General features: G+C 30.3%; 2 protein-coding genes across 3 annotated transcripts in view; both read left to right on the forward strand.

The window, feature by feature from the left end:
* The window catches only part of LOC130903906 (voltage-dependent calcium channel subunit alpha-2/delta-3-like), a 59,608-nt gene extending 59,315 nt beyond the window's left edge, over positions 1-293 (forward strand). Inside the window, exon 23 of the mRNA XM_057816283.1 lies at positions 101-293. Coding sequence (XP_057672266.1) covers positions 101-154 — 54 coding nt within the window. The 3' untranslated portion in view covers positions 155-293. The remainder of the gene's footprint in view (positions 1-100) is intronic.
* A 2,531-nt stretch (positions 294-2,824) lies between these two features.
* Positions 2,825-12,480, forward strand: part of LOC130903916 (fatty acid synthase-like) — a 52,288-nt gene continuing 42,632 nt past the window's right edge. The window contains exon 1 of one of the 2 annotated variants that reach the window (XM_057816301.1): positions 2,825-2,890. The gene's annotated coding sequence lies outside the window, so the exon portion shown is untranslated. The remainder of the gene's footprint in view (positions 2,891-12,480) is intronic. The other variant, XM_057816302.1, reaches the window with a different exon arrangement.

A 12,480-nucleotide genomic window follows, 5' to 3' on the forward strand; every position in this document is an offset into this window, starting at 1 on the left:
AAGGAACAGTTATTTCTAACAGCTATTTCTATTTAAAACAAAACCCGTCAATAAAATTATTTCAATGTTCTGTATATTATACAATATCTTAACTTTTCAGGAAGACCATCTCAACGAGCATAGCAGATATTATTGCGGACATACATGGAAGTAGAGAAACAGTTATATCTAAACAAAGATTCAGTTTAATTCAAAGAAGTTTGCATAAGTTGTTTTTTTAAATTGGCCTCATGCTTGAATCCATAAATCAATGCATATAAAGAAAAATAATGCCAATACATTTTTAATGTGCATGTTTGTTGTTTAATTATTCCCAATATAGGTAAACTATAGATAGTATAGTTTTTTTACGATACGTATCTCGACAATTGAGATCATTCACAAGATTTACAGTTATGGTCAGTGGCGAATTTACAGATTGACCGCCTGTAGGCTATTACTCTTCTGTCACCTCTACTGACATCTGAATTATGATATCTTGGTCCATAATTATTCAAATTACATTTGGAAGCAAAGGGTTCATGTGATTTTTTCCACAGAAAAGAGCTGTTAAAAGACATTATTTAATGCAAAGTTAAATCATGTACTTCTTTAGTAAAGTAAGGTATGTTTTGAAACTATTCAACACTCATATACTATGAATAAAGCTTATCCAACGAGAAACGTTGATACATATTTTTCATTACACTCACAGTTTAACAAAAAAACCATTATTTCATATTGTCGTTCGAAAACTAAAAATAAAAGAACTAAAGCGTTAAGCTTTTCTTCACTTTAAATAGATAATCAATAGTTTTTCAATCTTTTCAAGCAGGAAAAGCAATACGAAGTAAAAATTGAAAGGTAGCAGCTATCAGTAGTTCGTAGTTGTATTGAAATTTACAGAATAGAGCTGAGAATTTTACTTAGAAAAGTTAATAAAAGAAACAACATTGGTTTAGGTGTATTCAATAAATATACGAGTAGTTATGATTAGTCACCATAACAAAATAAAAATCAATTATAGGAGGAGATTAATAAGAGAATTTGTATGATAGATATAAAATGTAGTACATACATTTTTATTCATACCAAAATGGTTTGATGTAAAACTCCAGTAACTTTATTTTACAGTAAAAAATATTTTAGTTCAGAACGTAATGAATTTTCAACCCAACAAGCTTAGTCCAGTGTCGCTTCAATATTTTCAAACGATCGAAAACATTAACTTGCCATCATTTGTATAAATCAGTTTTCGGGTTTAGTTACGAAAAGCTTTTATTCGACAAATGAAAGGCAATATTCTTCAGTCGATGCTTATATTTATATGAACAACCGTGATTTCAGATTTTTCCGAAGTGCACGGATCTAGTATCATAGCTTTAAATATTATCTATATTTTTATTATTTCACGAAAGCAAATTTACAAGGTGTTCCGGGACCTGATGGAAACAATTCGGGAGTGAATAGATGACGTAAAAAGAGTTTTTCATTCGAACCCTCGTTTCTGTGTTATAGTCCTTTGAAGTTGCGAAATCAGAACTTATATTCAAGTATATTCTCTAAATTATACATTCTAATAATATGAATAATTTTCAATGTAGCATTACCCATATTCACGTAGTGTATTTGACAGTTATTCTACACTAATATTCGAAGGCCAGAGGCGGCTCTTGCCAAATTATTAAAAATCCGTAATTGTTACAGGGATAACCTGTACAATCGTTGAACATGACAAGGAAACTGTTGGCCATAGAGAGATAATCTGTAAAAAATTATCATCGATTTTAATTATTTATTGAAAATAGATAAAGAAGATATTAAAATATGATCAAATATTTCTAATTGAACTGTATACCGTAACAAGATGTCCAACATCTTGTTAATTACAAAAAAAAAATTAAAATGTAGAAAAATTCAGTTGTTTAGCCTCCAGCTTATCAAATAAGGATAGATAAAAACTATAAGAATGTTCGAAGTGGATATCTTACACTTGTACACACGAGAGGTCGTATAATAAAATTTCTTCCATGTCATGGCATTATTTTCACGTCATCTACTCACTCCCGATTTTTTTTGCTGCACCGGGATACTTTGTATACATTACTTACATCCACTTAAATAGTGTGTTTCTACAATAATATAACTTTCTAATCGATGAACTCACTTAAAATTTGAATTTTCATTATTTTGAATAGAATAAATCATTTTGTGGCGAGCACAAACTTGATTCATGAAACATGAATTTTTTAATTCGTATTTTTTTACCAAAACTTACAGCATCTTTATTGATTTCATCTGTAAATGTTGATTATTCGAGTTTTCTTGTTCACTTTATGATATGTTATGACTTATCTTTAATTAGAGTGAACAATATGGTGTCGATGAAAAGTCCAGTAAAAAGGCTGATTGTATAATATGCGATTAAGTTGAATGAGAATGTTAAATTTTTGTTAATAGACTAAAATGTGAAATTGAAATTATACTTTATTAATTGTTTATTGTAATGAGCGCGGAAAAGGGATCAGCCCCCTTAAGTTATTGTGTTAAACGAAATACAAATATTACAATGTTATTACTTTCCTTATTCTATATCTTAATGCACAGAACAGAAAATTGTCCAGCAATAATTTTTTTTTAAATGTCTTGGTATTCAAAAAAATGTACATCGTTACTTCCCATGTTTTTAAACTCTTCAGAATGCCAATGAAATTCAAAAATATTACGGTAAAGTTAGGAGACAATAAAAAATGTAAATATCAAGTTCATGTTGTTTTTAAAGGTTAATAACTGAGTTAATAATGTAATCCAAAGACTATAAATTACCTTCAATCACTGTTAAATTTTATTATTCCATTGAATTGTGTGTAACGATTTGTTGTATAAAATTGTGAGGATCTGATATCAGTGAGTGAGTACATAATACAGAATTATTATAAATTCAGTCTCAATAATTTCTGATTTCACAATTTCTTAGAATAAATGATAATAGAGAATGAGGAAACATAGCAGAACTTTTAGATCTTGTTTAACATGAAATCAATATCTTTTTCAATTCAGTTTATTGAGTAATTTGGTTTTGTTAACAAAATAGTAGTTCGACTCTTTCAAAAATGATAATAAGTGTAATTTATATTTTCTTACAAGCTTTTTAGAATATAATTGCATGAATTGTTGGCGTCTGAACCACTATTTTGAAATATTTTACGTCGCTGTAAATGAGGTGTGAGAACTTCCAATTAGAACCAATTTTTCATCCTTGAGTGAAATTGGAGATCAAACTAAAGTTCAAATCATGGTTTCCACTCTAGTTTGAAATAAGAATAAAAAGAATTGCTCTAATGCACAGGTCACAGTCAAAAAGACATTTTTCTGCCAATTGTCACAAATATATCCAAGTTGAATTGTTTGAGCAAGTTATGTGAAACACATTGTGTAATTTCTATGGAGTCGAGTGCTTTTGGTTAACCTAACTAAACAGTGATATTGTATTTGGAAGAAGGAAAACTTGGGAGGAGTTAGCAAGGGAATTTAATAATGAAAATAAGAAAAACGGTCATGTTTTCGATAGAACCACAACAAATTTAGAAATGTGGGATGATTCGAAGATTCACTCACTTTTTTTTTTCTCGGCGCGTCAAAAATATTGCTAATCTCTTCATCATCATCGACGATTTCATCAAATATAACGTGAAAATCTTTAATCATTTTACCAAAACCCTCTATAATATTGTAAAAACGTAAACAATATGGGAAGTTAAGTTCGGATCATCAGTTTCGCGTTCAACTGAAGTATAGACTACCCCCAGACCGCCGATAACGTTTAAACCCAAGTTTGTTAATAAAAGCTACCTATAAAATGTATAAACAACGGTATCTGTAGTTTAAACAGACGTTTAAGGTTTGAATTCCACTTGTAAAATTGAGCCTTAATAGCGAAAACACCTCGAGGCTCTCCGTACAGAAAGATATAAAAACAGCCTTGTATGCATTCGAAATTTGCTTATATAACTTTCTTCCTTGAGACTGAATAGAATGGTTTTATTAGTTTTTGAATAAATAACAATGGAAGCTGACTGACATTATCACTTGCTAAGACCTTTGGATACTCATATACTTTGATGATTTACTTGAAAACTTATTAAAAATAATTGTCACGAAGGAAAGTGTTCATTATTATCACAAAGGAAGACCGGAAATAATGCTGCTTTCTTACTTCTTACCTCTTCTCTTGTCTGGGTAGGAGCCAGGCTTCAATCTGCTTAGCGGTGGACCTGAGAGTGTTATAAACAGGAAAACTGAGACATTACTCACTGTCAATGATGTTTTGTTGGTGTGATGTTACTATACTAGCATTACAAAGGTTAAATATAGATCTCTCTCACCCAATCTATAGATCCAATAAAGTATGTGTTCAACCTTATCGCTATGCCGTAGCATTTTTTAACTACATTTTACCATTTTATATGATATGTTGAAGCGTGGTACTTCATCAATTTTATTTTGAATCGGAGTACTTTGTATGCTGAGATAGACATACTTATGACATAATTTTGATCTTTAAAACGAGTTTATATTTCATTCATCCATTAAAAATGACTATTGTTTGGGTTTTGTAATAGGTACTGAAATACTGAGCAATTTAGCGGTTAGGTTAGGTTAGGTTAGATCAGTATAAGTGATGTTCTCTGCTATAATTATTTTTCGAATTAATAGGCAATTCTGATTTCATCCAGAATGAATGAATATAGTCCTTCAATTATTTCAATATGATTTATCATATCGTTCATTATAAGAATGGAGAATTGAGCTTTCTAGTCGGATTCCAGTTGGTGCTTCCATTTTCCTGCACAGTAAAACAGAGTACCCATATGTTCAGCCTTTATGGTTATGTGAAAACTCTACACGCCCCTGCCTCATCTCTCACAGATAACGTAATCATTATCTTCGCAGTGTTGATATGAAAATAATAAACATTTTCAACTCTCACCATTGTTCTCTTTTAACGTTATATCATTTGCTTAACAAATGTACGTGCTATTATCCTATATTGACTATAAATATATTCTAATCAACATGATAAATGCGTCGATCTTATTATTTTAACACGTGGAATTGTCACTTGTCTAATGCACTTTTTTCCTAAATAAAAACCATTTAAAAATTTGAATCTCATTTGGTTAAATTGAAGGCATATGAACACCATGAAAAATTAACTGGATTTTTTTCTCTAAAAATCTCACTACTTTATGTATTGAATTTGACGAGAAGTGGAAAGTACATTATGAACATATGGGTACAGAAATATGAAGGAAACTTACACTTTGTAATAGCTTAACTTAGCAATCAGTTATTTAGTCATTTAGATTCATTGTAATGGACACTAACACAAAAGTTTTCTATAAATTATTTCTATCCTTCTTAATTCTATGCGACCAAAAATAGTTTAAGAGTAAAGTAAGTTAAGTTTATTGAGAGAAATTCACTTTAACGTCACTGATAATAGAAAATTGTTCTGAAATTTGTAAAATCAACTCAATGTAAATTAAAGTGGAGCCTATGTTTATAGTTACTTTTTCCATCGCTTTTCTCAATTAAAAGTTACTTTGAAATTAGTGACGTTATCTTTTGTTGAAATTATAAGCCTCCGATCCTATTAACGCCATTTATTAGTGAAGCTTTGAAGTTTGATGGAAATTTACTTCTGTTTCAAATAAGAACCAATTTACTTAAATTCACGCGATATTATCAAACAAATTATAATTTTTTCTATTGAATTATATATTCTCGTCGAAAGAGAAAAAGTACGCGAAATTCAGAGTTCAAACTAATTGTTAGTGAAAATTGAATCAGAAAATTTCATCTTTAGACAAACTATTAGTGTAAATTGAATGTATATTTATATTGTAATAGTAAATTTTCCATTGATTTAATCAGATATTTAATAACATGCCAGTTCATCTCTTGTTCCATGTACTATCGACTAGAATTTTTTCCTCATTTCCTTGAAACATCATATTGTCCTTATAAGGTTAAAATAAGGTTAATCTTATTAGGGCATCAGGATAACTCTATTCAAAATAAATTAATTTCTCTTCGGGATTTTCTGGTCATGTCAATAGGTTGTCCCTATTGAAAATAAAATATACATCAGATCTTCCTGATTGTGACCATACAAGAAATCTCTCAGGTTTACGTTTAAGCAAACTAATTGGAATCCCTAATGAATTTCAATACTCTCTCAGTACTCTCATTTTCTTTTTAGATAAATTGCTAATTCAATTGGATATAAAACTAAAGTGTAAACTACTACTCCAATAGAGGCAGTTCGTCAATAATATAAAAGAAGTTATCAATCTAAGCCACTCTTTGCGTGAATAGAAATTTTTTGATATAGTTAACATCATAATATATAACATATCGCTTCTATTATTTCATCAGTGTTCATATGAGAAACTTTCGGATCTAACGAACGTCTCTACAAATGTTATCGAAGTGATGTTTATTGCTTTTATTAAATTTTCTGTGATATAGTATTCTTATAAATAATTTTTGCTTGCGTGAACCTCCTGTTTCCATACAAACCAGAAGGAAAATCTAATCAGGAATATATTAGTTAATCGTGATTAGAGCAGTACACGGCAATTCTGATGAGGACCATGTAAAGTAAACCTGATCAGGCAATCTTGATAAGGATCTCATGAGGCAATTCTGATCAGGACCATATAAGGTAATCCTAATGAGGTCGATACAACGTGAACCTGATCAGGACCTCATTACTGATCTGCGTTACATCCTCAAAAGGTTCTTCTTGTCAGGTTATCCTGACCTATACCTTACCAGGCTGCGGACTGAGGTCTTTATCAGGTTCTCACAAAATATTCTAATCGGGCTAGTCTCTTTTCACTTTATTTTCACTACTGTATTTGTTTTACAGACTTGTTTTAGCAGTTTCCAGTTTCCAATTTGACAAAAGACCTTTCAGAACAGTTGATTGCTATTTTTCATCTATATATATTATTCATTGATTATCGGACTACACTTTCTATAATTTCCGGCCTCTGCATCTATCTCTACAAATAGGAATATCATTAGAATATATTTTTCTCTAACTCTATAACCTATTTCATATTACTGATACTAAATTCATATATTCCATATTGTGGAAAAGTTCAATCGTCATTCTATAAGTAGTAGTAGTAGTAGTAGAGTAGACCTATAAGAATGTTTCATTGAAAAATTGTGTACCTGATTTTGACCATACTCATTTCATTTTTCTGTTATTTCGGAGTTCTACGTGTATACGCTATTCTATATTCTATTTTATACGAATTGAGCACTTTTCCTGGTCCATAATACCTTTAATAGATACTTTCCTAAATACTGATTATCAGATGCAATATCTAACACTGCTAAAATTAAAAACAATTTTCTGTGCTTTATCGTTCTATTCAATACACAGAGTTCAGTGATGAAGATTACGGAATCCGTACTTGAAGCAATCAGTTAATATTAATACCAAACCAATGCAATCAATAGTTTCGAGGTGTTAGGCAAGAGCTGTATCCTTTCGCTGTTCAAATCAAATTGTTACTTACACAGAGTTTCTTTAAGAAGCATAAAAAATTCTTCAATAAAAATCCTGCTAAATGGGAAACGTGTAACACATCATCATTCGGTTTGTTACATTTTGAATATTCCTTTATTCACGAATCGTGGCACTGTATTTACTTCTGATTTATTTATTCTAACATTTAAGTTTTAGTAGAAATTCATTTGATATCGACCCCCCACTCCATTCGAAAAATGCAATAAAACCTCGGAATGTATTCTAAATCGTCCTCTACCTATCTTATGAATTTTCTAGCAAGCTCGGGCAATTAACGAACCAAGCGTAATGTAGAAACGCCATAAATGAATTTAAAAACTCCAACCCATAGATAACTGGACCTGTAGATCTATAACACAATGCTACAGTGCTCATGTGACACATCCTTTCATTGTGATGTTATGATAAATCAAGAAAGCATCCTTTCAGACAACGGCGCCCCATAGATACGAAACATTTATGGATTTGTGACATATCATAATACACTGCCGAAATTTTCTTTCCCACTTATGGTAGTCACAAGACTAGTATCAAGCTTGTCATGAAAACTACCAAAAATTCCCTTATGGGAATGCCGTTGCGATAGAAACATGGTAAAGGACTGAAATAACTAAATTTCTAACTTGACTAATAAAAATATATGTGCTCACACAATACTACATAAAGAAAGATAAGAAAATGAAAATATAACAAGGCATGGCCTTTCTGAAAAAATGAATCACTTGGGTATTATCCTACGGTGTTATAGATTTAAAGATTCAATCATTTTTATCTTTCGGATTTTTCAATTCTAGTTTCTACAATACGCTGGGTCGTTAATTGCCCGAGTTTGTTCGAAAAATTCATTAGATACGTAGAGGATGTTTTTAAATACATTTCGAAGTTTATGGAGTCGATAACAAATTAATTTCCTGAAAACTGGAAGATAATAAATGTATCAGAAGTGACTAATGTACCAAACCGAATGGAATGTTACAAACGATTGAACAATAGTCGGTTGAGTCCCTACTGTGATATTTGGAAGAAATTAGTAAAAATAATTAACTGAATAAAATAGTAATCAAAATAGTGTCAAAATTAATAGTGCGAACTAATGATAAAAAAAACCGATAGTTTGTCTACTTAGGAACAATTACCATTAAGGAGTTGCTACATTAGAGATTAGTTCCAAATTATTCTAGTAAATATTCGAATGGCTTAATCAGGCTTGCTCGATGATATGTTTTTGGACATCATAACTAAAGAAACACAAAGAAGATAAATAACATTTCGAAATTTAGCATTAAAAAAGAATGCTAAAATGAATGAAGAGGAACCTGAAAGTATCAATATCACCAGCTAAAGAAAAACAAAACTAAAATATCTTGCAAATTTTATGAAAAACTTCTGTAAGAAACAGTCTATAAAAAAATAAAATAGAATATCATGATTTTCCAACTGAACTATTCAAAGGAGACGTAGATTAGGTCCATCTCTAGGATTATTGCCAATATTAGGAACAAATATGCGTCCGAAGAAAAACAATATAAACTTGCGCCTAGTTTTGAGATATATTGCCTTTCTTATTTATTTGTTCTTATTTCCTTTCATTCATACGTTGCTAGTATGGACATAGTAGGACTTTTAGGAAACTATGATCGGATTAACCGGATCATGATCTAAATATTTGGAAGCTAACTCGCATCACGTTCATTGCTATTCGGAAAAAGATCGAATTAATCTAGTCGTAGTCATATGATATGATCACAGATCACCTATACTTAAATGGATCAAGACAATGTTACTTGTTCTAAGCAAATTGACGTCGACTATAGGACTGAACTTGAACTACTAATATGAGGTACAGAATAAAAAAACTGGCGAATTTGAATTTATCAATGGCATGTTATTTAAATTAATTGAGGTAGTTATACTGCTACCTTATAATTAATAAACTTCCAAATATATGGTTTTGTTTATAATATTTCTCAAAATGACACATTTCCAAGATATAGTATCACAGAAGATGAAATTTTGTAAATTACTTTTAAAAAAAAATAATGAGTTTGGAATTTATTAATTGCAATCTTGTAAGGAGAAAAATATTAAAGTTATTGTAAGAGCAATTGTCTCTTTACTCAATTGAAATGTAGACAAATTGGGTTTCAATATGATAATCTTTAAATTATAATAATAATCTAAACAAAACGTGATATTATTTATTAATGACGTGAAAATAAGCCTTGAAGAAATATATATTCAAAAAAAAATATTGCATACAAACATAACCAATTAACCATATCAATTAATTTAATATTGTTGATAGCAGGTATTTTGAGTCCTTATTTGAGAATTTGAGAACAAATGTATTACATTATTAGATTAGTAACATTATACACAACATTTATTGAAAGTCATTTTAAAAAGTCAACAACAACTAACACAATACATAATACAAAGGTCACAAAATCATGAGCGCCACATAACGATAATGAATCATCAAGAGAAACTTTACAATGTATACAAACATTAAATATTCCAGTTTTGTGTCAAGCTCGCCCACTTGATATATAGTTATGCAGGCAGAGTCATCTAGGGCTCTAAACTTTTATTAGAAAAATTATTCAACTTTGGGTTATCTGTGTGAAACTTCTAAAAACTAGGTGATTTGAGGACATGATCCAACTAATACATGATCTACTTAACTTTAGATCATAATTTCCGAAGAGAAAGGAAATACTAGACTGCGCAGTTCATATACTTTCTATATTGAAAAGTTGTGTTAACTTTAGAGTAGTACTATGTCTATGCTTGATAGCATGATAGCATGTTAGTTTCAAAGATACATAATTGAGCAAATATGTCATGATGGAGGTGATTTTTATGAGGTGTATAAAGATGCACGTAACTGCCAAATGTTGAATTCTAATTTAATAAGAATCACAAAATAAAATATAATTAACAAAATAACGCTCTCATGGGAGAAAGTGATCAAAAAATGGAATTCAATTATTTCAATCAAGCAAAAATTATCAAAAATCACCGAAAATCTTAATTAACTATTTCCCAGACGATGAATACATAAGTATTCGAAACCTCGGAAATATATTGAAGTTAGTCCACTTTGGTGTTTCCTTGTCACGTTCCCAATAAAAAACTGCTCATTCTACATGTATTTATCAATTTTATATGGAAATTGATTATTCCGATAATATATTTAAATAAATTATTTCCCAAATGTTAAATACTCCAATTTGAATAAAAAACGTTCATAACAATGGACAATTTTATAATGCAAAGAAAGGAAATTCTTGACCTCTCATTATTCAGTGTCAATAACACTGGTATTGTTTACTGTTAAACAATTTTGAAAGATGATTACTTTTAAAAACATTCAAGTTGAATGTGAATGTTAATTTAACTAAAATTTCGAATACCTACTTAATGTATGATATTCAAAGTTATTTGCGTCATAATTGAACCATTAATTTGAAAAAGCAAATGAACGTCATTTTGCCACGTGTCCAGTTTTTGAATTTTTTTTTATTCTAGACTCAGCGCTTAATTGTGAATTTGACGTAAGGAATAAGAACTGCCAGCTCTTTTCGATATATAAAACACGACGCTTTTGGTGGATGACGTAATAGTAACGAAAAAATTAGCCGCCATTTTAGTTTTATTTGAGACATGGTTGGTGAATATTTATCTAATCAATTGTTCATGTCATCGTTAAAGTTTGAATATGACTAATGACTAGCTGTAACGACTCATTTAATAATGAGTTTGAATATGAGACTGAAAAAGAGAAGAAGTGTTAAAAATTCCCATTTGTACCAAAAAGAAAAGCAGAATTCACAGTGTCTACTTGGTCAATCTTATGTAAATACAAGTACTGGAAGGTCAGTGTCAGCTAAATCAAAGAGTAATATGTATGTGTTTATGAATAAGAACTGCACTCAGCAGTTTGGTATTGAAGAAAAATAGATGATCGAAAAATGAACAAGACGTATATTTGGTTAGTCTTTTTGAAGACTTAAAGGTTAATCGTCACCACTTAAGAAATTCATCTATACTATTATGCTCTCTCCATTTTATATGCTATGAAGAGTGAGGCTATTTTTAGTCTTATCTCGCTCAAATCGGAGAGAAAACTTCCTGAAAATGAACAAGAGAAACATTGTAATCAAGGTGATATTTTACTATAAGAAACAATTGCGTTCATTGATGAACATATCCGCTCATATCTCCTAAAACAATCTTATATCAGCAAACATGTATAAAACACATCAAAATAATGCATAAACGTTTTAGGAACAAATACCTCCAATATCAATGCGTCAAATACGATTATTATAGAAAATAGAAAATTTAATAATAATCATGATTACAGATTTGTTCGGCTACAAGTAGACGTTTGCTCGACTCGTGAAGAACTCGAACACGAATAAAAAGTCCATGAAGAGAGTGGCGGAAAAATGATGCATCTTAAGCCTGCTAAAAAGTTTTATAATGAACAAAAGTAATTTTTGTATTGTGTCAGCCATCATATTATATGATTATATGCCAAATTTGCCGATTCCTAAGATCCCAGTTCAAGAAATATTTTATTTAAGAAAAATATGGCCTTACGTATTTTGTATTCACGACTAAAAGACAAATATAATGAGCATGAAACTAAACGAGGTCTGGTGTGGTTTATTATGGAAAACGATAAAGAATATATTATGGATTCTTCTGTCAAAGAATTCCGCGTTTTTAGCAGCGATGCATGTGGAGGACAAAATAGGAATAACTCCCTCATAAGATTATTTCCTACTGTTATTACAATGCATGGACAGTCGTTTTTACCGTGGGGCCCGGACCGCTAAAAGACTCATTAGGAGAAATGACAGAATTTGCGTTCGAAATAAGTA

This window comes from Diorhabda carinulata, chromosome 2 (assembly GCF_026250575.1).
Source record: "Diorhabda carinulata isolate Delta chromosome 2, icDioCari1.1, whole genome shotgun sequence".
NCBI classification, from domain to species: domain Eukaryota; kingdom Metazoa; phylum Arthropoda; class Insecta; order Coleoptera; family Chrysomelidae; genus Diorhabda; species Diorhabda carinulata.